This window comes from Marmota marmota, unplaced genomic scaffold, assembly GCF_001458135.2.
Source record: "Marmota marmota marmota unplaced genomic scaffold, marMar, whole genome shotgun sequence".
NCBI classification, from domain to species: Eukaryota; Metazoa; Chordata; class Mammalia; order Rodentia; family Sciuridae; genus Marmota; species Marmota marmota.
This window is the reverse complement of record NW_025999900.1, coordinates 28,221,639-28,248,748: the sequence shown is the minus strand read 5'-3', so window position 1 is coordinate 28,248,748 and position 27,110 is coordinate 28,221,639. Positions and strand designations below refer to the sequence as shown.

At 32.1% G+C, this 27,110-nt stretch overlaps 1 protein-coding gene across 4 annotated transcripts in view; it reads left to right on the top strand.

Annotated features, from left to right (window-relative positions):
• Scfd1 (sec1 family domain containing 1) overlaps nt 1-27,110 on the top strand; it is a 92,991-nt gene that overhangs the window by 47,309 nt on the left and 18,572 nt on the right. For all 4 annotated transcript variants that reach the window (XR_007345827.1, XM_048798719.1, XM_015491774.2 and 1 more), the window contains exons 15-19: nt 11,628-11,724; nt 14,943-15,013; nt 16,870-16,949; nt 20,891-20,953; nt 22,808-22,883. Coding sequence is in view for 3 of the 4 variants with exons in the window: in XM_048798719.1 (XP_048654676.1) it covers nt 11,628-11,724; nt 14,943-15,013; nt 16,870-16,949; nt 20,891-20,953; nt 22,808-22,883 (387 nt within the window). In the remaining variant the exon portion in view is untranslated. The remainder of the gene's footprint in view (nt 1-11,627; nt 11,725-14,942; nt 15,014-16,869; nt 16,950-20,890; nt 20,954-22,807; nt 22,884-27,110) is intronic.

The window sequence follows — 27,110 nt, the reverse complement described above, 5'->3', positions numbered from 1 at the left end:
TTTTTTTTTTTTTTTTTTTTTTTTTTTGGGGGGGGGGGGGGAATACCTTTTTTAATTTGTTCTAATTAGTTATACGTAATAGTAGAATGCATTTTGATATATCATACATAAATGGAGTATAACTTCTTATTCTTCTGGTTGTACATGTAGAGTTACACAGATCATGTAATCATATATGCACATAGGGTAATAAGGACTGTTTCATTCTACTATCATTCCTTCCCATACTCCTTACCCTCACTTCAGTCATCTCTAATTCAAAGTACCTCTATTCTTCCCTAGACACCCCACTTTTTGTGAATTAGCATCCACATATCAGAGAAAACATTCTGCCTTTGATTCTTTGGTATTGGCTTATTTTGCTTAGCATTATATTCTCCAGCTCCATCCATTTACCAGCAAATGCCATAATTCCATTCTTCTTTAAGGCTGAATAATATTCCATTGTGTATATATACCACATTTTCTTTATCCATCTGTTGATGGGCACCTATGTTGGTTCCATAGTTTAGCTATTATGAGTTAAGCTGCTATAACCAGTGATGTGACTGTCGCTGTAGTATGCTGATTTTAAGTCCTTTGGGTGTAAACCTGGGAGTGAGATAATTGGGTCAAATGGTGGTTCCATTTCAAGTACTCTGAGGAATCTCTATACTGCTTTCCATAATGGTTCCACCAATTTGCAATCTTACCTGCAATGTTTGAGTGTACCTTTTTACCTCACATTCTCACCAACGTTTTTTATTAGTACTTGTATTCTTGATAATTGCCATTCTGACTGGAGTGAGATGGAAACTCAGTGTAGTTTTGATTTGCATTAACTTCCTCTAGCTTTTTGCTTTTTGTATTTCTTTGCCACCGGCTATTGTGGAAATGAAGCATTGTCATGTAGCAGGATCCAATAATTGATTCATAAAGGTTAAATTCAAAGGAATAAAGATGTCAAAACTCAGTAAGGAAGCAAACAAATTAATGAGGGTTCTTCAGCGAAAAAGAAACAATTGTTGGCTGAAAATAGGAACATTTTTTTTCTTTTAAAGGAAAACAAGACTTGTGTGTATGCATTTGTATGTCAAATAATTTAACATTGTATGACTATGTATATTTGTATGTGTGTATTTCCCCATTCTACAAGGGAAATGAATCTCAGACATTCTTAATACTTGTCTTAAGATCATCTGCTATAGATTGAATTTGAGCTTTTAAATCCCAGACTGTAGTTCCTTCAAAAAGATTCAGCAAAAACATAATGAGAATGGTTTGCTCTTTGATAATCCCTTTGGAGTAACCATAAGATTAAAAATAATTCAAATGCAAACAATCAGTGAGGGCTGAGGATGTAGCTCAGTGACAAGAGGGCATGCCTAGCATGCATGAGGTTATTGATGGTTTCAATCCCCAGCACCACAAAAAAAAAAAAAAAAAAAGATTTTTTGCCATATATCAAATATATTTACATCCATCAAATATGTTTTTTGTATACTCTTTGTATTCATTATAAATGACATACATGCACAACACACATATACCGAAAAAAAGAAAACAGGAATAAGGAACCTCAATTGTTTATTAAAATACCTGATCACTTAATGTGTTTAATTGCTCATTTAATGTGTTCAGTCACTCCAGTTGTTTTATTAATTTTCATAAAACAGATATACTTTTTCAACAAAAATTTTTCCAGTTTTATTGAATTGTAATTGAAAAATAAAAATTATATATTTATGGTGTACAACATAAGGTTTTGATTGTGAAATGATTTAGCACAATCAAGGTAATTAACATGTCTCCTTTCATAGTTGCATTTCTTTTGTAACAAGATTGAAGATCTACTCTCATCAGATTTCAAGTATACAATGCATTATTGTTAAGTAATAACCACATGCTGTATTTTAGGTCTCTAGAAATTATTCATCTTTATAACTAAAGTTTTTTGGTTTTTTTTTTTAATTTTTTATTTGTTCTACTTAGTTGTACATGACAGCAGAATGCATTTCAATTCTTCATACACAAATGTAGTGCAACATTTTGTTTGGAAGATCTATCCAGTGGTAAGAGAGGCGTGTTAAAGTCACTCAGTTTTATTTTGTTATGATCTATTTTCTTCTTGAAATTGAGAAGCGTTTGTTTGATATATGCAGATGCTCCATTGTTTGGGGCATAGATATTTATGATTGTTATGTCTTTTTATATATATATATATAACAACAGAATGCATTACAATTCTTATTACATATATAGAGTACAATTTTTCATATCTCTGGTTGTATATGTAGTATATTCACTCCAATTCGTGTCTTCATGCGTGTACTTCGGATAATAATGATCATCACATTCAGCCATCATTAATTACCCCATGTTTCCTCCCTTCCCCTCCAACCCCTCTGCCCTAGAGTTCCCTCTCCCTATCCCACTATGAATCAGCCTCCTTATATCAAAGAAAACATTTGGCATTTGGTTTTTTGGGATTGGCCAACTTCACTTAGCATTATTTTCTCTAACTACATCCATTTCCCTGCAAATGCCATGATTTCATTCTCTTTTATTGCTGAGTAATATTCCATTGTGTATATATGCCACTTTTTTTATCCATTCATCTATTGAAAGGCATCTAGGTTGGTTCCACAATTTAGCTATTATGAATTGTGCTGCTGTAAACATTAATATGGCTGTGTCCCTGAAGTATGCTGTTTTTAAGTCTCATATATATAATTTTTTTTTAATTTTAATGTGGTGCTGAGGATCAAACTCAGTGCCTCACGCATGCTAGGTAAGCACTCTGCCACTGAGCCACAACCCCAGCCCTACTTTTCCACTTTCTATTTCTATAAATTCAACTTTTTCAGATCCCACATATTTGTCTGTCTATATCTGTTTTATTTGACTCAGCATAATTTTCTCCAGGTTCATCCATCAAATATATTTTTAATATATCTTTTGTGTTTATTATAAATATAGGACTAGGTGCTGCTGAAGCCCAGGAAATTTTTTTAAGCACATGCCAAATCATCTTTATATTCTTTTCTTTTTGCATCATTTTATATATTATGCATGAAGAAGCTGGAAAGATATTCAACCTATACAAAATTTCCCAAGAATTTGCCAACACTCTTTATTAGATAAGAACCTTTTATTGTCCTGTTTACATATATTTGTTTTTTTAATTAATAGATTCCATTTATTTTAGTGCAGTTTTATGTTTACAGGGAAAAAAATGGAGAGTTCCCACATATTCTTTTACCCACATACTTCTAGTTTCCCAGTGTTAACATTTGCAATAGTAAGACATTTGTTATAGTTGGTAAGTCAACATTAATATATTATTACTAACTACAGTCCTTAGTTTACCTTAGGATTCACTTTTTGTGTTGTACATTCTGTAGGTTTTGACAAACACATTGACCTGTATCAATTATTACAGAATTGTGTAGAATAGTTTTACTGGCCAAAAAACCTACTGTGTTCTGTGTTCTACCTGTTTATCCCTCCTTCCTCCCTGTACTCTTTTTTGAGGGGTTGGGGGCAGCTACTGGGGATTGAACTCAGAGGCACTCGATCAGTAAGCCACATCCCCAGCCCTATTTTGTATTTTTATTTAGAGACAGGGTCTCACTGAGGTGCTTTGCACCTCGCTTTTGCTGAGGCTAGCTTTGAACTCGAGATCCTCCTGCCTCAGCCTCCTGAGCTGGGGGCATGCCCTACTTTCCCTATACTCTTCTTCCTCCCTTAAGCCTGGCAGCCACTGATCTTTATACTGTTTCCATAGAACTACCTTTTCCAAAATGTCATTTAGTTGGAATTACAGAGTAAGTGGACTTTTCAGCTCAGCTTTTTTCACTTAATAATATCTAAGGTTCCTCCCATTATTTCATGACTTCTTAGCTCACTTCTTTTTATTGCTGAGTAATATTCCCTTGTGTGTATATACCACAGTTTGTTTATCCTTTTACCTACTGAAAGATATATTGGTTGCATCCAAGTTTGGGCAGTTACAAAACCTGGTATAAACATTCATGTGTGCATTTTTTGTGTATGCATGTTTTTAACTCTTGGACATATACCAAATATTCTTGAGCACATGATTGCTAAATTGTATGGTAGGAATAAGTTTAGTTTTGTAAGAAACTGCCAGACTCTAAAGTAGCTATACCATTTTGCATTCCTACCTGCAATAAATGAAAGCTGCTATTACTCCATATCCTCACCAGCATTTGATATTATCAGAATCCTAGTTTGGGGCCATTCTAATAGTGTGTAGTGGTATTTCATTGTTATCTTAATTTGCATTTCCCTGATGACAAATGATGTAGGGCATTTTTTCATATTCTTATTTGCCATCTATTTATCTTCTTAGTTGAAGTGTTTTTCATGGATCATGCTTTCAGTGTTTTATCAAAAAAAAAATCATCACCATATAGATTTTCTTATTTTCTAGTTGTTTTATAGTTTTCCATTTTACATTTAGATCTGTGGTCTAGTTTTAGTTGATTTTTGAAAAGGTGTCTTTTTCCATTATATTGATTTTGGTTCTTTATTAAAATTCAGTGACTACATTTGCATGGGTCTGTTTCTGGGGATCTCATTTCTCCTGTGTTGATATATATGTACAACACTGTCTTGATTACTATAGCTTCATAGTAACTCTTGAAGTCGGATGGTATCACTCCTCCAAGTTTGTTCTTCTCCGGTATATTATGTTGGCTGGCTGGGGTCTTTTGCTTCTCTATATATAGAATCATTTTATAAATATCCACAAACTAACTTGCTGGCATTTTTATTGGGATTATATTGAACCTGTAGATCAAATTGGAAAAAAACTGACATCCTGACAATATGAAGCCTATTTGGTTTCTTTCATATCAGTTCTGTTCTGTCATTACAGATCTTACACCTGTATTGTTGGATTTGTATATAAATATTTGGGGAGTTTAGTGCTGGTAAAGTGGCACAATTTTTAATTTCTGTTTCCTATTGTTCATGCTAATATATAGAAAAGTCATTGGCTTTTATATGTTAACCTTGTATCCTGCAACCTTGACATAATTGCTTATTAGTGCCAGGAGTTTGTTGTTGTTGTTGTTAGTTCTTTGGAATTTTCAATAAAGACACTTATATCATCTTCAACCAAAAATTGTATTTTTTCTTACCCAGTTGCTATGCCTTTTATTTCCCTTGTTTATTTATTGAATTAGCTAAGACTTCCAGTATAGTAATAGGGATAAGATCTTTATGGGAAAGAAATTTAGTTTGTCATAACTGGCATTTTGTTTTGTAGAAGACATTGTGGGAAATTGGTGTAATTTCTTCTTTAAATGTTTAATAGAATGCCCTAGTGCATCAATCAGGATCTGATGCTTTCTGTTTATTAGCCACATTTTTAAAATAGATATAAATGCATTCAGATTACCTATTTTTCCTTAAGTGAGTTTTGATAGCTTTTATCTTTTAAGAAATTAGTTCATTTCATTTGGTTACCAAGTTTGTGCACATAGAGTTATTTAAAACAGTACTTTATTATCCTTTTAACGTCATGAGCTTAGTAGCAAGAGCCCTTCTTTCATTTCTGGTATTATTAATTTGTATCTTAACTCTTTCTTCTAGGATTTTTAGTTTCTTAGGTTATCACCTGAGTAGAGATTTATCAATTTGATGTTTTTAAATAACCAGCTTTTGGTTTCTGTGATTTTGTTTATTTTTCTGTTTTTAATTTCATTGATTCCTGCTCTGATTTTTATTATGTATTTTCTTCTACATATATTCAATTTAGTTTGCTCTTTTTTGTTTTCTGAGTCATAATAAGACTTATAGCAGTTTATAAGTCCTACATAAATGTCCGTACAGAAATATTATAGAGCCATAATACAATAAGACAGTAGTTTACAAGTGCCACATAAATCTCTATTCTCTACAGAAATATTGTTGATAAAGCAATTTTCATTATCTAATGATAAGGTCACTTTTATTTGTATTTTAAATACTTGTAATCTATAAAGATCATTTTTGTATGTTTTAAATTTTTGGTATATACATTATTTTAGTTTGAATTAAATAAATTTTCAGCAAACATCAATATGTAGGATAAATTTATAGATTAAAGTTGTTTCCTTAGTCTAAGTCTGATTTAGGACCACTTCCACAAATAGCACATTAAAAAATGAGATAAAAATTCAGAATAGTTTCTATGTATTCATATTGTTAATTCACAAATGTGGCTTTGAATCTTCTGGCCACCAAAATTTTAAAAGGGAGCAAGAGAGAGATAAGTTTTAAAAACTTCTGGCAGAAAGTTGATTTTCTTACTTTTAAGAAAAGCATTACTTAATGTAACATTACAAAAAATATTGCATTATATTATCTAAAGTAAACTATGATGTAAGGATATAGTATTTAATATCAGTTACATTTACGGATTTCATATGACTGTTTTGTATGGCACCTTTAATGAAAGCTAAGGGTATAATATTAAAATACAATTCAGTGAGAGTAGTTCTATCAGTTACCAAGGTAGTAAGATCTAAGTTCATAGCCTTTTAATGGTTCATCTTAAACTTAGAATAGAATTTTTAATATCTAGAATAGATGACTACCAATTTTTTAAATAATTTATAATATCAATTTTTGATTGGATTTTTGATAGGATTTGATAAAGCAAAGTTGATTCTATATTCTTATTTGAATGCTAGAAATGTAGTGTCTTGATAGAAAAATACGAAGATTTAAAAATGAGATAACCACGGGGGCTGGGGATGTGGCTCAAGTGGTAGCGCGCCCGCCTGTCATGCGTGCGGCCCGGGTTCGATCCTCAGCACCACATACAAACAAAGATGTTGTGTCTGCCAATAACTAACTAAATAAATAAATATAAAAAAAAAAATGAGATAACCAAGTAGTAAGGTTAACATTCTATTGTAGAAATTGAAGATCCTAACCAGTTTCCTCACCTTAATAATACATTGCATTTTCCCTCCTCTGCACAAAATTGAGGTGAAGATGAAAGGATTAATTTATGTCATTCTGACATATAAGCAAGTGTTTCAAAGTGATTATTTTCAGCTACTTGTCTTATAAAACACTTCTAAATATAACTTAATGGATCATCCAGTTACTGTGAAATAATTTCTTATGTTGGCAAACTCATGCATGCAGTGGCAAACATTTCAGTGTGAAATTCATCAAAATACCCACCTAAATAACTGAAAATAAATTAACCTGATATTTTGTTATATTAGGGAAAAAAATTGTTTTTGAGAATCCCAGTCATCTTGTAGGGCCCAGTGTACACAATAATGAATGAGGAGTCTTGAAGAGTTCATAATCTCATGATATACACCAACCACAAACTATTAGAATAATGCATTACCACTGCTACCCACGTAGATGAAGGGAGATAGAAGTACAGCCCTAATAGATGGTACAAATTGAACTCATGAAGAAGAAAGAAAGAATAAAAAAGGTTGAAGTATAAACAGTCTTCAATTTAGGTACAGATTATATTCTGGAAGTCTAATTCTAAGTTTATTATAGCGTATAATATACCTTCTTTAAAATATTATGTGGTAGATAGGTTTCTTTCCCATAGAACCTGTTTAGTCTACAATGTAGAGTTATTTCTCATATTGCATTGTAACATAGAAGGGTTTATATCCTCCCTCCCTCCCTCTCTCTCTCTCTCTCTCTCTCTCTCTCTCCCCTCCCCCCCCCTAAGAAAAATAGAGAGAAATATTGAGATTTTCAATGGAAGAAGGAGGTAGAACTCTAATTCTTTCTTGCCTTTTCTTTCACTGCTAAATGGTACCAGGGGATATAATTGGGGCCTAGAGATGAGAAGGACTTTGCCATCAGTCAGTCATTAAACAGAGGTAAGAAATGAGGCTAGCAATGAAGAGAGAATTCTATAATGGTGATATCTGCTAGAATAGAGAGAAGAATGCCAAAGAGATGGAAGATCTCCAACAATTATAAGGAAAAGAATTCCATTTATATCCTGTGTGGGTATCTGGTACATGTTTCTAGGTAACAGATTTTCAAAAAGGCAAAAGGTGTAAACAAACTATACTTCTCAGATGAATCTTAAGAATTGTCTATTATGAAAAGGAATTGTCCATTACAGTAAAGGAAGAGACAGACTAGCTTTGGAAAATGTTTTCTTTAGATTTGTTTTATTTGTGTTTTTTCCAATCCAGTGAGCTATAGGTAGGCAAATTTTAACAACATATATGCAGTATTAATTGAATATAAATTCTGAGACAGTATACTAAAAAGCTTCATTGTTAACTGGAAAGAAATACTAAATTTACTTTTATCATATCCTTGCTTAGAAAGCCCTTCTAAAGCAATTCTTGAGAAATTCATGTTTCTCATAACTCATATTCACAATATATTCACTGTATGTATAATCTGTATTCCATGTGTAGTGCTTTTGATTTTCTATAATAGTCCCTTTTATAGTCCCTTTTATCTGTTTATTCTTGATATTTAATGTAACTACCAAAAATTTATCTTGATGTTATTTTATAATTTTTAAGTTGTTCATTTTTAATGTCACTCTTACTATGCAAATTGTATTATCTATTAAGCCCATCTTGAATAAGAATAACCAATCTTTGAAGTTACCAAGTTGCCTCTCTCAGTATTTTCCTTCATTTGAAGAATTTGAGAAAAGACCTATAGATAAAAGATCTCTGGCCAGAATGACCTTTTGCCAAATATATACAAAAATTATATGTATTACCAAAAAGCCAAACACGTACTAATTGACAAATATGCTTTTTTTCATAAAGCAAAAGAAGCAATAAATTGTTCTTGAGGAAAATATAAATTTCCCTACTCTTTATCTGTGGTGTACATTGAAGTATGACCTGGATTTGAATCTCAACTCTCTACTACTTCTACTCTGGTAACCTTGAATAAACTTAAGTTTCTTTGTGTCTGCTTCTTCATCTTTAAAATGAGACTAACAATTCCTAGCTCATAGTGTTATTTGGAGAATTAAACAAGATAATTTAAGGTAGTGGTTTTTAAACACTGTTCTCTAGTACCCTAGAGCTCTGTAGAGACATTTCATGGGTCACTTATATGTTTTAGTATACTCATAGAATTGATGAAATTTATAATCACAACCTGATGTTGGAACTTTTTTATCACCAAAAACAATTTTTTTTTAATTTTTTTAAACCCTGTCCATTACCACTCAAACTAAATTGTTTTGGGACTCGATTTACATTGCTCCTTAGAATTTGGAATACAAGTTAATATGTCAAGAAAGGAGAAATGAATCAGATGTGTGTATACCTGCATAAGTTAATGAAACATTGTTTTTTCACTGATCCATATAGACATTTGATTCCCTTGTAACATTTAGCATGCTTAATTCTTTATATTAAAGCACTAAAGATTAGATTATTTACATTTTTTATTTCTAGAAGGTCATTCACCTATTTTTATGATTTTTAAAAATGACTGCTTGCTTGTATATGTCCTGCTCTTAGTTTTGAAATTCAATAAATTCAAGTACTTATTATGAGCCAGGTTCTTTGTTAAACTCCTAGGTTAAACAATTAAGTAGACACATTCTAAGGAGTTTATAATTTTAGGAAGAAGACATAAAAAGCAAAGGAGAGTAATGTGATGTGATCATTGTTGTTATGGAGAGATCATTGTTATTATGAAATGCTTTTGGTACAGGGAAAGGAGTAACGAGTTCTGGCTAAGGAATATGAGGGAGAGAGCAGAGAAGCTGCAAATAAGATGAAATGAATAGAATTCACTGGATAAATGATAGAGAAGTAATATATCCTTTAAAAACTACAAGAAATAACTTGTGCATAACCCTGGAAGGTTAAAAGTATACACTATGCTTAATGAAAATTTGGTGAGCTATATGGTGTACTGAGGAAACCAAGTCTATAAATAATGCTGAAATCAAAAAAGTTGGCTGGGTCATACTGTGAACGGCCTAAATAATGCCATATTTTATTGCCTTTCCGTTTTCATTCCTGGCTTTACAAATAATAGCTTTTCCTAATCTAATATTCACATTAGCATAGTTCCTACTATCATTTTAGTTCCCTGGGAGTTTTCTTTTACTTCTTTCACTACTGTTGTTTCTCATATCCTTTCTTGTGTTAATTATTAAATATCTATCTTCTCTGTTCCCTTAGCCACTACCCTGGTCTTTTCTATAGGATCTCTCTTATATTTCTTTTGTCTATTTTTAATATTATTTCTAGGATTTTGTCATTCCATAGGATTTTACCTCTTTTCTGTTATAGTTATAAAAGTAGCACTATATAGTAGCTAAAATAGTTCCTATATCATCAGGGAATATGAAGGCACAAACATTTTATAATAAGGAAGAAACTTTTTCTATTATACTCTCATTAAGCACTCACTGGTAAAGAAAATTTTCACATACTGATGTAGTCTGTTATTCAAAAAGGGGCAGAAGAGTATAGCATATTAACTTTTTGTGTCAAAATGGGGAGGGATATTAGAATGTAGGTTCTATTTCTTTATGTTAATACAGTGAAAAACTATAGAAGAAATAATTAAAATGCTGATAGAAGCAGGTGGAATTGAATGGGAAGAAGACTGGCAAGAACTGGAACTTCTTTGTCCTTTCTGTGTTGTTTATTTTTAAACTACCTGAATATTTCATTCTTTAAAAATCTGGCTTTGTGTGCCACTGCAGGGGAGTGGAATTGAAAAGACTGACTTATTTCCCTATTGCCCATGTATGAAATCCACTCTTTATTCTACTATTTGGATGTCTGCACTCTGTTATACCTTGGTATGATCTGTTTAACCTAAATGAGCTATATCTGAGTTCCCAAGTCACTTTTAATTCAAAATATATCACTTCCTCTTCCACAAAAGTTTATTTATTTAATTATATAATTTTAGCATAAAATATTTACCTTCTCTAATTATCTGTTGATTCTTTATTGGTATTGTTGAGTATCCAAATTTATTTCATGAATGGTTTTTATTGCTACTTTAACTTTTAACTCCTTTGTGTTAGGAACAAATATGTTCTTTTCTGTTTTGTTATAAGAATCATAATTTAATAGATATTTGAGAATAATTACTTTTATTTACTCTAACTTCATTTGGATCAATGTCACTTGGAAACATTTTACTACTTTTTTGTTATCTAAAACTTCAACATATCAAATAGAACTAATGAGGGGAAAAAAGTTTAATTTTTAAAAAACATTGAAAGCAGGCTAATTAGGGTAATTTTTTGTTCACTTAAGATAGAAAAATGTGGATTTGCACACTAAAAAATGTAAACAGCATGGCCACAATATTAATTTGCATGGAGTACAATGTGATTTGTGTTCTAGTTGGTAATTAATACGATTAGTGTGTTTTTATTTTTACTAATATATGTAAGACATGTACAGTTAATTCTGATACATTACAAAATAGTTAATCTGTTGGCTAGGATTTATACATGTATGTATATGTGTATATTAAGTGTGTGATTAAAAGCAAGAAACTTGAAATTGTACCAGGAAATGAACATTTATTTTTTAAATTGATTATAGAAAATAGAAACTTTTGAAAGACTTTTAATATATTTTTATTACTTGATGTAGTCTCATCTAATATTTACTTTGAAACAGGCAAGAAAGCTGGATGTATATTTTGAATATGAAGAAAAAATAATGAGCAAAACTACTTTGGATAAATCTCTTCTTGATATAATATCAGACCCTGATGGTATGTACCATAAATTTAAGGTTAAAAGTTTCACATCTTATGAATCCACCATTTTCAATTTGAGCAAAATTTAAGTAGAATTACTACTTTTCTGAGTCAATACTAATAACAAGGAAGCTCAGTGAACTGTTTTCTGTTGAAAAACTTTCAACGTAGTAGTTCCTAAAGTGGAAAAATGATTTGTATTTTATTTACTGAACTTTCCTTTGATATTATTTAAAGCACTTTTTGTTTTTATTTCTAAATCTATTTTATATGTTTAAGAAATTCACTTTGAGAAAACCTTGTAGTCAATTCTTTATATTTGTATGTCTAAGTATTTTATGTTAGATTGTATTGAAACAAAATACAACTATTTATAATTTGAAAATATAACCTAATTATAACTTTTAATTATAGTGACTGTGGAATGTATGTAGGGGGTTAGCCTCTAAAATAGTCAAACCTTAAGAGACGTTTTGATTATTTCAGAATAGTTCTGAATCCAAATTTCATTGTTTCCCAAAGCAAATATAAAGCCCATGACCCATTTTGCAGATATGGAGTATTCAAGCTGTATAATGACGATTTTTAGTTCAAATTCGGATATAAGCTTTAGACTTTTTTCCAAATTGAAAAAAAGAAAATCCAAACTAATGTGTAAATAAAGATTCCATTCATTAAAACTTCTGAGGAGCCACAAGTATTGCTTATACTTTTAAAAACTAGACTTATAACGTTTTGCTATGTATGTGCACTTTGCAAAGAGAGAAACATCCATCACTTCCGAGGTATTCCTTGTTATTTGTAAAAATTTTCTGAATACAATTAAAACAATAAATGTGTTGATAAAAAGGCCTTTCTTCTTTGTTTCTCACACAACTTTTTCCAAAAGACATTAAGTAGGGCAGAACAAAGTCGGCATTCATGCACAGTGGCAGTCTGGTGCCACTTTAGCCCAGAACAAGATGTTGGAACCTAAGCAGGATGGCAGGAGAAACTACACATGGGATAGAGGGGAGTGGGTAACCTAGCGTGAAATGTCAAAGTTCAAGAGGGGATGAACAGTGTATCCACATGTAGGAACAAGTTTTGCAAGAGGTATAAAAGCCCTAACTGATTAAGGCAAGTGATCCCACACAAGCTCAGTCTGGGCCCAGGTAGGTTGAAAAGTGTGTCCAGGTGTGTGGTGGTTCCATCATAGGGAATCAGAGTTCAAGTGAAATAAGAAGATCATCCCTGCAAGCAAAGGGATAGCAGCAGATATGGATACTTATTACAAACAGAGAACTAGTTAAACAAGTAAATATGTCGATTAGTTTAAAGGGAGCTGGATTTCTTGTCATCAGAGGAAGAAGTATTAAGTACAGAAAGGTAAAAACTAGAATGAAGTAGTATTCAAGTGTTGTGAATTTAGTGTTCTCACTATATATTTGTCAGATCTAGAAATCAATATACACACACACATATGTGCACACTTATGTATTCCCTAGCTGAGGAGGCCTGGGAACAGTAATATCCCACTGCTAAAGATTTTGGCTCATAAATACCATTTTCCACCAGGACTCCTTGGAGAAGTAACTGATTCCAGGACTCAGGTAGGGAAAGGAAGTACTAGATGAGTCTGGAACATTTTGTTGTAACAAAAAGCAAGGAAAGAACTCAAAATATGATAGAACATGTCAAAAAGTCCCAGAAGTCAGCTTGACAAGTCTCCAAATCATGACAGTTGAATGTCAGAATAAATAATGAGTATAGCCCATTGAATGAAACAGCTACAAGTCCTCATAGACAAAAAAAAAAAATGGTTACCTTCAAATTTTACAGGATATTTACAGTTTCAGAGTACTTACTTAAAAAGTATTTATTAATTACAAAGAGAGATATAGTAACTTTACAGTGGAGAAGCCTAACAAATACCCTATTTGATTATCACATTAAAATCATCAGTAATGAGATATTCGGAAATACTGCAGCACCTACTATGATTTATTGCAAAGAATACAGCATCCTTTTGTAATATTCTTGCTAAAAATGTATAATCTGAATCTAATTGTGATGAAATATTAATTGCACAGTATGCTGCCAAAAAAAAAAATGTAACCTATAATTTTAAAAAATACCAAGTCATGCCAGTCAAGGAAAGCTGGAGGAACAATTTTGTACAGAAGACTAAAGAGGCATAACAATTCTGTGCAACACATTATCCCAAAGTTTGCCATGAAAGATATTGTAGACAATTCATTAAACTTGAAATGGGATATGAGAATTAAACAATAATATACATATCAAGTAGCAGATTACTAAATCTATGTAACAATGTATCAACGTCAATTTTCTGTTATCAAAATTATATTGGAAATGTCTTCGACTTTGAGAGTAATGGACATTAGCTCAGCAACTTAAATTTTTCAGAGATTAAAAAAATGCTTTCCAAGCTATTCTTAAAACTTTTCTCAAAATATAAAGTATGACAAGAGGTTCCAGGCTGTAGCTACGTGCTATAGACTCTTGGTTTAAAAAGAAACATTTTATGATTTCAGTTTGGTTCATATATAGTTATATGCATCAGGATGCTCTTCAATTCTTACCATAAGATAGCTCTATTGGCAAAGAGACTCTAGAGGGAGCTGCGGTTGTAGCTCAGTGGTAGAGCACTTGCCTAGCATGTGTAATGCACTGGGTTTGATCCATAACATCTTCCAATAATAGGTAATACTTTGCTTTAAAAAGAAGGAATAGTTCCCATTCCTCAAGAGGAAACATATTTTATAATATTAGTGTTAATAAATGCCCTAGGGATTTTTAAAATTTTTTAATTTTATTTTTTAAATGTGATTGTATTTTTATAGTTTTATTTTATTTATTATTAAACAACTATTAATTTTACCAACCTCTTCTTGCCATCTTACAAGTATCCCATTCTATATAATTGTATTATTACCTGCCTATATCCTTCCTTTTCTTTTTGAGTTTTTTAATCTAAAAAGTAAATCTCAACACTATAGTTTGTAAGTTAGAATGAATTTGTTTCCATAATCACAGCCCTCTAACCCTACGATTAATCTTTTTCTGTATCTGTATTTTATGTGGTTATAATTATGGTAATTATCAGTTGAATCAAGAACCATATTTTGTTTTGCCACATTTACATATGCCTTGAATTTTAATGTACTTGTAAATGTTGATTATCATAACCACAATTATGAAAGTTTTTTGTTGTTATTTTTCTTTTGTAGCAGGAACTCCAGAAGACAAAATGAGACTGTTTCTTATTTATTACATAAGTACACAGCAAGTCCCTTCTGAGGTATGTGCTCTAAAGAATTATTGGGAGGAATGCTTATTTGCAGTTATAACAGAATTTCAAAAATAGAAATAAAAATCACTATGGCTAGATAACTACTTCATTCTTTTCTTTAAAAGAAAAACAATTTGTTAAGGCTCATTCTATTTACTACAGAGTTTGTGGCAGTTTTTATTGTCACCAGGGGAAACTGTCCATTCAGGAAATGTCTGACCACTATTAAGTTGTTAAAATATGAACTGAATTCAAGGTGCCAAAATTCTTATTTCTGGAAAATAACTACTCTAAAATAGGTTAACCAGTATTGATAGGATTTTTGAACAGACAGTCTTATAATTTTAAGATTGTTTTGAAACTAGTATTCCATAGAAAATATCCTATATCCTCTATTATGTAGGAAAGTGATGGGTTTTTGGTGTCAGGCTTCTTACTGAGTTAGAGATCATTGACTCTTTCTCAAGTATAGTTTTACTAGGTGAGCAAGAAGTATGAGCAACTAGTTTTACTAAATGAACTTCTAAGATTACATCTGGAATAACATGGCTATTGTAAATTTCCTTTGCTGGTAGCAGTTACTTTTTAATATCTAGTAAATTGTCAGGCTTCTGCAGATCAAAACTTTTGGGCATGTTAAAACAGCAAAGATCAAAACTTTGGGGCATGTTAAAACAGCAAACTAAACCCAGTATTTGCTTTAGGCCATTTCTATTGTACTATAGGAATACATCTATCTTTTGACTTCTACTTTAATTCAGTAAGTATGGTTTTCTTTGTAAAAATCTCTCATCAATGGGAGTTTCCCATTATATTGTATAAGATTCTAGCAGACTTTATTATGCTTTCTTAAGACTATGATTTTTTAGCTGGGCACAGTGGTGCATGAGTGTAATCCTAGCAAAACAGAAAGTAGAGGAGGGAGGATCACAAGTTCAAGGCCAGCGTCAGCAACATAGTGAGACCCTGTCTTAAATAAAAAATATAAAAGGATGAAAGTGTAGCTTTATGGTAGAATGCCCTAGTTTCAATCGCCAATAAAAAAAAATATATATATATATATGGTTAAATCATATATAAGTGATTTTAAAACAATAGTTTAATTGGGCATTAATTTCATTTATTTTTGTATAAAAATTACATCTTTTCAGAAGTTTCAGTGATGATTAAGAGGCTTAATGCAAATTATGGCTACTGGTATCAGATTAACAGCCCTTTAATACAAAGTAATGAAAACTCCTGGTTGATGGTAAACTTTAACCACTTCTCCCTTGTAATGTTTTTATAGTATAGTTCTTTAACTTACACAGATTCAACTGGACTTACTCATTAGGAAAAAAAAAGCTCAAGGAAGAGAGAAAAAAACAGCTATTTAAGAGGTGTAGGACACTCAGACCCCAATCTGGGTGGTGGAGGGGGTGTAATACACTGTTTTTCAGTTAATGAATCTGGACCCCTAGAATATATAAGATGGGAAACCTGAATCAGCAGTTCTTTTCAGTCCATGTTGTTCTCCTGTTACTTCTGGTTCTGAAATATTCTTGGTCAAGCCAAATCATTAATTTAATGCTTGTCCCAAAGAAAGCCAATCTATGTTAGCAATAGAGAAAAAACGTGACTGTTGAATTTACTGAGGGATGATAAAATACTACACTTTATTGGTGATTTGGGAACCTGTTAAGTTATTTTTATTTTATGTGATTTTTGTCTCAGATCCTCACTTGGGTATTCAGTAAAGATGCAACTCCATTCTATTTAGGTACCAATAATTTAAGCTCATGCTTTTGGTATTACTTGCTGATTACTCAAATGACAACATTCATGAAAGCATAAATTTTTGTCATACAGTTCTTTTCTTATTTCAGGCTGATTTGGAGCAGTATAAAAAAGCTTTAACAGATGCAGGATGCAACCTTAATCCTTTACAATATATCAAACAGTGGAAGTAAGTTTTATTTTCCTTATTCCTGTCATTTAAGGTAAGGGCACTGTTAAGGTTTTGTTCACAAGAAAATGGGAATGCTAATAAGGAAATTAAACAGTGCCATTGTTGATTTTTATATCCAGTGGTACAAATATTTCCTTATCTGACCCACCCTATGCACATCTTAAAATTATATAAAACAGTAATGACTTTCCTTTTTAGACAAGCTTTATATTTTCTCCACTGATAAGGTAAAAAAGTCAAAGACTGAAGTGTCTTAAAAACATTAAAAGGTAATTTTAATTTCACAGGTAATACAGATTAACATAATGTAAAAATGTAGAAAATATTGTGCCAAAGATGATTAATTGGCAAATTTGTACTGTGTTGCTGTGAATATAAATTGTCACTCTTTTTCTGGATGATATAAAAATGCTTTTAAAAAATGGCTTGAACCTAACACATTCTTCTCTTAATGATTTATCCCAAATAAGTAACTGGAGTTGTAAAATCTTAGAAGTAACTAAAATGATGAAATTTTGAAAATCAACTTAAATGTCCAGTGGTAAGATTGGTAAGTAAATTGTAGCATTTCCATAAGGTAGAATACAATTGAATCACTAAAAATCATGCTGTAGAAGACTTGCTGACATAGGAAATGTTCATGTATTTTTTAAGGAGAAAAAAATTGTGTAACAGTCTTTATTGATCTGTTTGATAAATACTTTTGTTCTTCCATATTCATGGTTTCTATATCCACCAATTGAAAATATTCAAAAAAATTTTTTTCTAAACACACATGTTGTAGAGAGCAGTGACAGTAGAGCAGTGTCTGAAGAATTACTCCAGCAATCTTTACTTATATATGTCTCATTAATCAGATTAAAGACTATGCAAGCATTAGTCTTTGTATTCATGAAAGTTAGTTAACAATATTATGCAGCTTATTCTGCAATTACATTCTACAGTTGCATTGTGCAATATTAGGAGCTTTGGGTAGCTCTCAAGAAAGTCCATTGTTTAAAGTTATGTTGTGTGGACAGGTTCAGGAGCAGTGGAGCTGGCAAAACATTGTGGTTTTCTAGCCAAAGAGTTCTTTCATTCCTAGGAGCTGAGTGCCTGAGATCAAGATCGAGGTTGATAAGACTCTAGCACAGAGCCTCCTCACAGAGGGCATTGCCATAGCAGCTAGGCATCCTGCACCTTTGCACAGAAACTTTCCCAGGCATCAAGCATACCACAGCCATGAAGTCATCAGAGACCCCAATCTCAGACACTGTTCTCCCATTCTCTATCACTGCTGTCCACAATATGCACTTTTTTCCTATCATTATTCCTATAACAATACAGTATAACAGTTATTTACATAGAATTCATATTTCGTTAAGTATGCTAAGTAATTTAGAGATGATTTAAAGTATATGGGGATTGTTTGTATAGGTTTTATGCAAATACTATGCATTTTATTTAAGAGACTTGAGCATTTGCAGATTTTCATATCATTGAGGATCTGGGAACCAATCCCCTGTGAATGCTGAAGGATGACTGTATTTTCTAATAGTAAAGCCTAATAAGCAAGGCCCCACTGGCAGTGAATTTATCTTAAGGGAATAGTTAACAAGTAAATGAACAGAATGATGCTATGCCATGTTAATCAAATAAAAAGAAATAAAGTTGAATAAGATCTTAATTTATTGGAGGTAAGAGCTAAATATGTTTAGGAGATCAGGGAAAACCTCTGGGTATATCACATTTGAACACAAACTTAGATGACATTTTTTTACAGCACAATCCCTGTTTATCCATTTTTCTGTATTAGTGTGTTAGTATACACATATATACATTTAATTGCATAAGTGAAATGACATACCTCTGAATGTCTTAGCAGGTAACTCCTAGTGGTAGATTTTTTTTTTTCTTTTAACCACTTTATTTTCCAAATTTACTTTAATAAACATTACCTTTGAAATAATTTTTAAATTAGTTTTTAAAAGAGTAAGATTGAATTGTGCTTTCTGATCGCCAGTTATGTCCCAAAAAATGTGCATAGCAAGAGAAATGTACCAAATGAACAGTGGTTATTCTGAGTAGTAAGTTTTTGAGTATTATCTATGCTTTCATGTTCTCAAATTTCACTTGACTGTATTCTTGTAATATACAACAAACCTTTTTTTAAAAAGAAAAACTAAAAACTATTTTTTTCCAACTTTTATAATATACAGACATATTTGGCAGTGTGACAGAGTCATTGTTCTTTTTTAATATGTTTTTATTTGTTTTAATTAGTTATACATGAAAGCAGAATGCACTTTGATATACATAGATGGGGCATAATTTCTCATTTTTCTAGTTGTACATATTGTAGAATCACATCTGTCATGCAGTCGTATATATACATTGTTTGTTTTATATTATGATTTACATGCAATTCTTTAATCAGTATTTAGAGTTATGGGGGGGGGAACAATCTTGGGCATTATTTTACACAGTCATAAAATATATAAACTCTAATTTATAATAAAGATTTTTTTTCCCATTGTAAGAGCCATACCAGTTTATTGAAGAAAATTTGGAAAGTAATGTATAAAGAAAAAGTAAAAATTTACTTGTAATCTTGCTATCCAGAGATTACAGGTAAATGTTATTGTATATCCTTCTGTTTTGTGCATGTATTACATATATTTCTTAAAACTGGAAGATCATTTTTATAAGGTTTTGTTTGTCATTGTTCTTAAGATAGTCTCCAAGGTTAATATTTGATGTTTGCATAATATTCAGTCATACAAATATAATGCTATTTATAAACCCCTCTTAATCGTTTACATATAGTTTCTAGTAAAAAAAAAAAAAAACACAGATTCTTGTTAAGACAGAAATTCCAATTCACTGCTAGAAATAGTTGATTCATATCCTCCTTTCTGAACAAAACATATTTTTGTGTCAAGTTTGGGATTTCTATTGACAGATTTTATAAAGATTGAGATTGAATATTGTCTGCATATCAACTACCACATCTTAGTGATTCCCATTCTTTTTTACTTTTATAAAAATTTTCTTAGGTCTCTTCCCACACACATACACTTTATTTTTATTTACAAAACAATTGAAATAATTAAGAATCATGAAAGAATAGTTATTGACATTAAATGTTTATAGTAATACAATGCTAATTTTGATTTTTAAACCATGTACTTTATGTATGCATATGTCCAAAGATTAGAAAAATGTACACCAACATCCTAATATTTGGTTACCTCAAAGTTGTGGAATTCTTCTGGAAGCATTTTGTATTTTCTAGATTCTGTACAGAATGAGAATAGACTCAGAGGAAAAATTTTTAAAACACACCTAAGTGCCTTGTTTTCCCCCAACCCTTAATAATGTTATAGTATAGTTAAAGACACTCTAGATACTTCAAAACAGTTAAAAGTAATGCAATTAAATATAAAATTGTATGGTACAAAATACGGCTACAGGAAAAAAATCATTGGATAGTAGAAATTGAAAGAGTAATGATAAAGTGGTTTTGAACTGAGTCTTAAAAGGAAATGGGCACTTTCCACTGCAGAAGGTAGTGAGTTTTACTCTCCAAAGGTCACAGTGAGCAAAGGCATGTATTTGGGAACAAGAGAATACAGTATATTGGAAACAATAAGGAGACTAAAGTTAATCAATACATGATTGTTGTCTTAAGTTAGTAGGTGTCTGCCTCAGTTCTTGTCCTTGATCAGATGGGAGTGGATAAAGAAATAAAAATTGTGAAGATTAAAATGCATTCGTGTTTTTAAAGAATATCAGTGTTTCTGTTCTAAGTGAATATAGTTATGTTGGTTTAAAAAAATATTTCTCTTTTTCAGAAAATGCATAATAGAAGTTAGAGTTGGCCAGTAGATATTTTAATACCATAATACTCAATAGGAATTTTAATAGTCACATCTAAATATAACTTTCTTATATCTTAGGGCTTTTGCCAAGATGGCCTCAGCTCCTGCCAGCTATGGAAACACTACCACTAAACCAATGGGGTAAGTATTTTTAATAATGCTGATTGAATCCTTGTCCTCCAGGCTTTAATTAGACTTTCATGCCTTAAAAACACAATACCTGACACTTTGAAGAATGTTTTTGTTATGATGCAGGATAAATATCACCATGCCTTTGGCTTCCTTAGATGGTTTAAATTTTTTTTAAATGTAATGCAGTATCTTTTACATGATATGAACTTCATGTGCTTCTTTGTTCTTAAAACATTACCTTTTTCATTTTCAGAAAATATGTGAAGGTTAAAACTATTTTTATATCAATGTTGATAATTAACATAGACTTGAAGCTAGTCACTCAGACCTAGGTGTAAGACAGATCCAGGCATGGTGCTGAATGATAGCTAGGAAGTACCCAGGACTGTGGATGACTTCTTACTCCAAAGACTCATATAAAGTTTATGTAATTTTCAAAAATGATGAACAAAGATAATTCTTACTGTTCTCTTCCATACCATGCAAGTTTCAAATTCCTAACTTATTTTTTAGAGCTAGAATAAATAAAAGTATGCAGTTCAAAGGAAAACTGGCTCATCCTAGCTCCATACAAGTTTTAATGAAACATTTTCCAGAAACAATAGAACTCTGCCTAAGGCCTGCCCTTTGTAAGTCCTGGGCAAAATGAATCCAGCTGCAGAGAGTGCTGTGCAGTTTATATGCCCTTCAGAGTTGCCTGTGTGTATTCCAACAAAGATTACTTTCTCTTATTTCTGTTAATTAAGGATATCCATCCTGTCCATCTCTTCTTTTCAGCAAGGGGGTAAGGATAAAACAGGGAAGAGGAAAATAATTTTGGAAAATAATTCACATGTGTTTAATAAAAGAGATTTTCCAGTTTCATGTCTTAAAATTTTAAGAAATATTTAAATTAAGCTTATTAGATTTCTTATGTATTTTTAGTTGGGGATTTTAATAAAAAGTGTTATAATAAAAGCAATTTGCAGGCTATCCCTAGTCCTCTAATATCATAAATGTATCAGAATTACTCTTCTGTGCCATGTGAGAGAGCCATGTGAGAGACTGAACCATAAATTTAAACCCAGTGTGACAAGTCATTTGTTGGCATTCTTTTTGTTGTTCAAAGTTCAGACAAGAGCCGGGAGTGGTAGCACACACCTGTAATATCCTCAACTTGGGAGGATGAGGAAGGAGGATTGCAAGTTCAAAGCCAGCATCAACAACTTAGTGAGGCCCTAAGCAATTTTGGCACTCTCAAAATAAAAAAAATTTTAAAGCTGGGGTTGTGGCTCAGTGGTTAAGTGCCCTGGGTTTAATCGCTGGTACAAAAAAAAAAAAAAAAAGTTCTGACAATAAGCATTCTTCAGAATTGAGACAGAATTCATGAAGTGGGTTATACCCCACATTTTTATTATAGACTTTCTATAGAGAGAGGACATAGTATACTGTTCAGGACTGGATCCTTTCTACTGCTTCGAACACAGTAGAAAGAGACAGTAACATTTGACCTTTTCATAGTACTTAGTAAGCATATGTATTTTCAACATGTGTGTTTGAGCTCCTAAAGCAAGTTGTCTGGGTTACTATTTTTAATTACTTCAAATTATACTTTGCCTAAAAACTGTACCTAAGATTAATATTTATTTGAGAACAAATTTTTTTAAAATAATTACTGACTAATCTCATCATCTTATGGCTAAATAAAATTGCAGCAGTGATACCCATGGAAGCAGAAATTCTCAGGGTCTTTCTGTTTAGTGAAAACAATGGTAGTAGGTACAGTGAGCATCAGCATGCAGTGTGTAAGCAAGCAGATATTATATCTGTAAAATATTGGAGTAGCATTACTTACTGAAGTCCTTCCCTTTTGCCTCTACCTAGTCTCTTATCACGAGTCATGAATACAGGATCTCAGTTTGTGATGGAAGGAGTGAAGAACTTGGTCTTGAAACAGCAAGTAAGTGCTCCTGTTCAAAAGCATACTAGTAACTTTTTAACATAAATGTTGACAGGTTGACTACTGAGAACAAGTGAGGAATAAAATAAGGTCAGGAAGTCCTTAATTGGTATATATAAGAATATGAGAATTCTGAAATCTTAATACTTTTTAAAGATTGGCTCATTTGGACTTTACTTATATTTAATTTTTCTTTGTCATCGGGTTTATGAAAATACATTATTTGAAAAAATGAATTGCCACATAATATTTTATTTTAATTTTTCATAAAGTGGGTTTCTAGTTTAAAAGTAAATTCTTTATTCAAATTCTTTATTTGAATAAGTAATGTTCTATTACAAAAAACCATGGAATGTTAGTAAAGAATAGTGGAAAATCCTAATTTGCTTCATTTAATTACAAGGCTGATTAATTTCCAAATTTCTCCTTTCAATAATTCCAAACATGTTATTTCATAAGTACTTGGGGAATACTTTTTAACCTCATTATCTCAGGAATTCTAATTAATACCTCCCATTCTACTTCTTCTCTTGCAAGGAACTACTACTAAATATTTTTTTTAAATATTTTAAAAATATTTTTTTTAAAAGTGGTTTTTTTAAAACTGGTGCACAGTACTGCCAAGTCCCCTAATGATACCTGCAAGAAATGTTTAAATTGCCCTATTTTAATGTGCTAACACAATATTTGTTTTATTTTAGAGTTCATAAGATATAAAAACAAATTGTCTTTAAGATTTCAAATCCCTTTGCTTTTCTTAACATTGCAGATGACTACTGCTTTGACAGAGGCAAATTCTCACTTTGAAATGATCTGTGATTACCCCTATCAATGTAACATATCTGGTACTACCATAAGAAGAGCCATGGTATTAAAAAAGAATAAGATCAGCATAAGACAAAATATGTATTGACTAGGGGTGTGTGTGAGTCATTTTATTCTGCAAAGTGAACTTAAAAGTAATACTGTAGCTGGGCACATTGATGTACACCTGTAATCCCAGCAGCTTGGTAGACTAAAGCAAGAGGATCACAGGTTCAAAGCCAGCTTCAGCAACTTAGCAAGACCCTGTCTCAAAAATATAAAAACAGGCAGGGGATGTGACTCCATGGATAAGCACCTCCCCCCACCAAAAAAAAAAAAAAAGTCATATTAGTTTTTGTTTTGTTTTAGTATTAGAGACTGCACTTAACCACAAAGCCACATCCCCAGTTCTTTTTATTTTTTATTATGAGATAAGGTCTCGCCAGGTAGCTCAGAGCCTTGCTAAGTTGCTTAAGCTGGTCTTGAACTTATACTATTCCTGCCTCAGTTTACTAGCTGCTGGGATTACAGGCGTGTACCACTGCATTTGGCTTTTTGTTGGTTTTTAAAAGAAAAAATAGAGAGGACAAAAGGATATATACCAAAGCTTTAAATGTTAGTTTTTTTCTGGGTGAGTATTCACCTCATATTACTTACACCTACGCGATAAATTCTTAGAATTGAATTATGAAATATAAGGGTGTGGACATTTGTAAATGTTCTTAATGAATATTATGAATTTACCCTCCAGTAAAAAGCTTCTTGTTCTAGAAATATTTATTTTAAACTCATAGAAATCTATTTTAAAAGTTGCAACGTCATGGGGCTGGGGTTGTGGCTCAATGGTAGAGTACTCGCCTAGTGCATGTGAGGCGCTGGGCTCGATCCTCAGCACCACATAAAATAAATAAATAAATAAAGTATTGTGTCCAACTACAGCTAAAAAATATTAAAAAAAAAAAAAAAGTTACCACGTCCTAATACTTAAAAAAGGCAATGGGGGGGGCGTTCTCTGAGGCAATTTGGGAACTAAGAGGTAAGAAGTGTCAAAAGAAGAGCCCACCTGTAATCCCAGCAGCTCCGAGAGGCTGAGACAGGAGGATCGGGAGTTTGAAGCCAGCCTCAGCAATAGCAAGGCACTAAACAACTCAGTGAGACCCTGTCTTAAATAAAATACAAAATAGGGCCAGGATGTGACTCAGTGGTTGAGTGGCCCTGAGTTCAATTCCTGGTACCCCCTCCCCCCACAAAAAAAAAAAATGAAGAAGAGATTGCTAAGAGATTGGTTCCATCAGTTTCACAGTTGGAACATTATGAATAATTTATGCCCCTTAAAATTATATTGTTTTGAAGGTCGGGCATGGTGGCACATGCCTATAATCCCAGCAGCTCAGGAGGCTGACACAGGAGGATCTTGAGTTCAAAGCCAGCCTCAGCAATTTAGCAAGGCACTAAGCAACTCAGTGAGACCCTGTCTCTAATAAAATATAAAATAGGGTTAGAGACATGACTCAGTGGTCAAGTACCCCTGAGTTGAATCCCTGATACCCCCCCCCAAAAAAAAAATAGACAAAAACAGTAGGATTATCTGTGTTCAGTTTTCTAGGTTACTTATAAGAGTTTTTTATGTTTTGTTTTCTGAGCAGCATAAGTTTTATGCATCACAAGTATCAACTATCACATAAAACCAGTTAAATGATATTCACAGATTCAAAATATATTTGTAATGTGATGAAATTATGCACAAAGTTGCATAATTTAGAAGTTTTTCATTCTACTTTCTTTGACTTGTTTGCCAAAATAATCCTCCTCCTAAACATGAATTACCAACAAATAAATTACAAATAATGGGAATCCACAGATTAAAAAGACTTAAAAACTGTATCTAGGAGCTGGCTATAGCTCAGTGGTAGAGCACTTGCCTGGCGCTTGTGGGGCACTGAGTTCAATCCTCAACACCACATAAAAATAAATAAAGGTATTTTGTTCATCTTCAACTAAAATATATACATATGTATATTTTTAAAAACTATATCTAATTGGAATATATGACTCTTAGTTAAGATTATGATTTAAATAAGAAAACTATAAAAAATTATTTTATGCCAAAGGAAATTTTAATACTGACTGGATATTGAGCTGTGTACAGATATCAGAACATCACATTGTACATTTTTAGTACATACAGTTTTTTGTTAATCTTACCTCAGAAAAGCTGAGGAGAAAAAAATATTGTTAATTATTTTTAGGTGTGTTTAATAGTTTTATGGGTCTTTTTTTAAGTGTTTATATTTTAGAGATGTCTACTGAAATATTTACAGTTTAATGATAATTTTATGCTGGGAACTTTTTTAATACCCTAGGGGAATAAGGAGTAGGTTAAAGTACAGACAAATAAGATTTACAGATCACTGTTGAAGCTGAGTAATGAAGGATAGATGTGTTGGATCTATGTAATTCTGTTTTCTTCATTTTTTTTTCTTTTTATTCTAATTGTACATGATAGTAGAATGCATTTTGACACATTGTACACAAATGGAGTATAATTTCTCACTCTTCATGTAATCATATATGCACATAGGGTAATAAGGCCCAATTCATTCTACTATCCTCCTTCCCTTATACCTGCTCCCCTCCCTTTACTCCCCTCTGTCTAATCCAAAGTACCTCTATTCTTCTCTAGCTCCCCACCCCCTTATTGTGAATTAGCGTCCACATATCAGAGAAAACATTCATTCTTTTGTTCTTTGGAACTGGTTTACTTCACTTAGAATGAAATTATCCATCTCCATCCATTTACCGGCGAATGCAATAATTTTATTCTTCTTTAAGGCTGAATAATATTCCATTGTGTATATATACCACATTTTCTTTATCCATTCATCTGTTGAAAGGCACCTGTGTTCCGTAGTTTATAGCTATTGTGAGTAGGCTGCGTCACTGTTGTAAGCTGATTTTAAGTCCTTTGGGTATAAACTGAGGAGTGGGATAACTGGGTCAAATGGTGGTCCCATTCCAAGCTTTCTGAGGAATCTCCATAATGTTTTCCATAACGGTTGCACCAATTTGCAATCCCACCAACAATGTCTGAGTGTACCTTTTTTGCCCACATTCTCATCAAAATTTATTGTTAAGAATATAAGCAACAATAACTGCCATTCTGACTGAAGTGAGATGAAATCTTTGAGTAGTTTTTATTTGTATTTCTCTAATTGCTAAAAATATGGGACACTTCACGAATTTGCGTATCATTTGTTTTCTTCATTTTTATTGCCATTACATGCTATGATTTTTGAGTGGAAACCACCTTACATGTTTTATGGTTTCCTCATCTCTAATGTAAGAGTATTGGGTTTGCTCTGTAGATTCCCTTCTGTTTTATAATTTACAGTTTTTGAAAAGAGATGATCAATCTTATTCCCT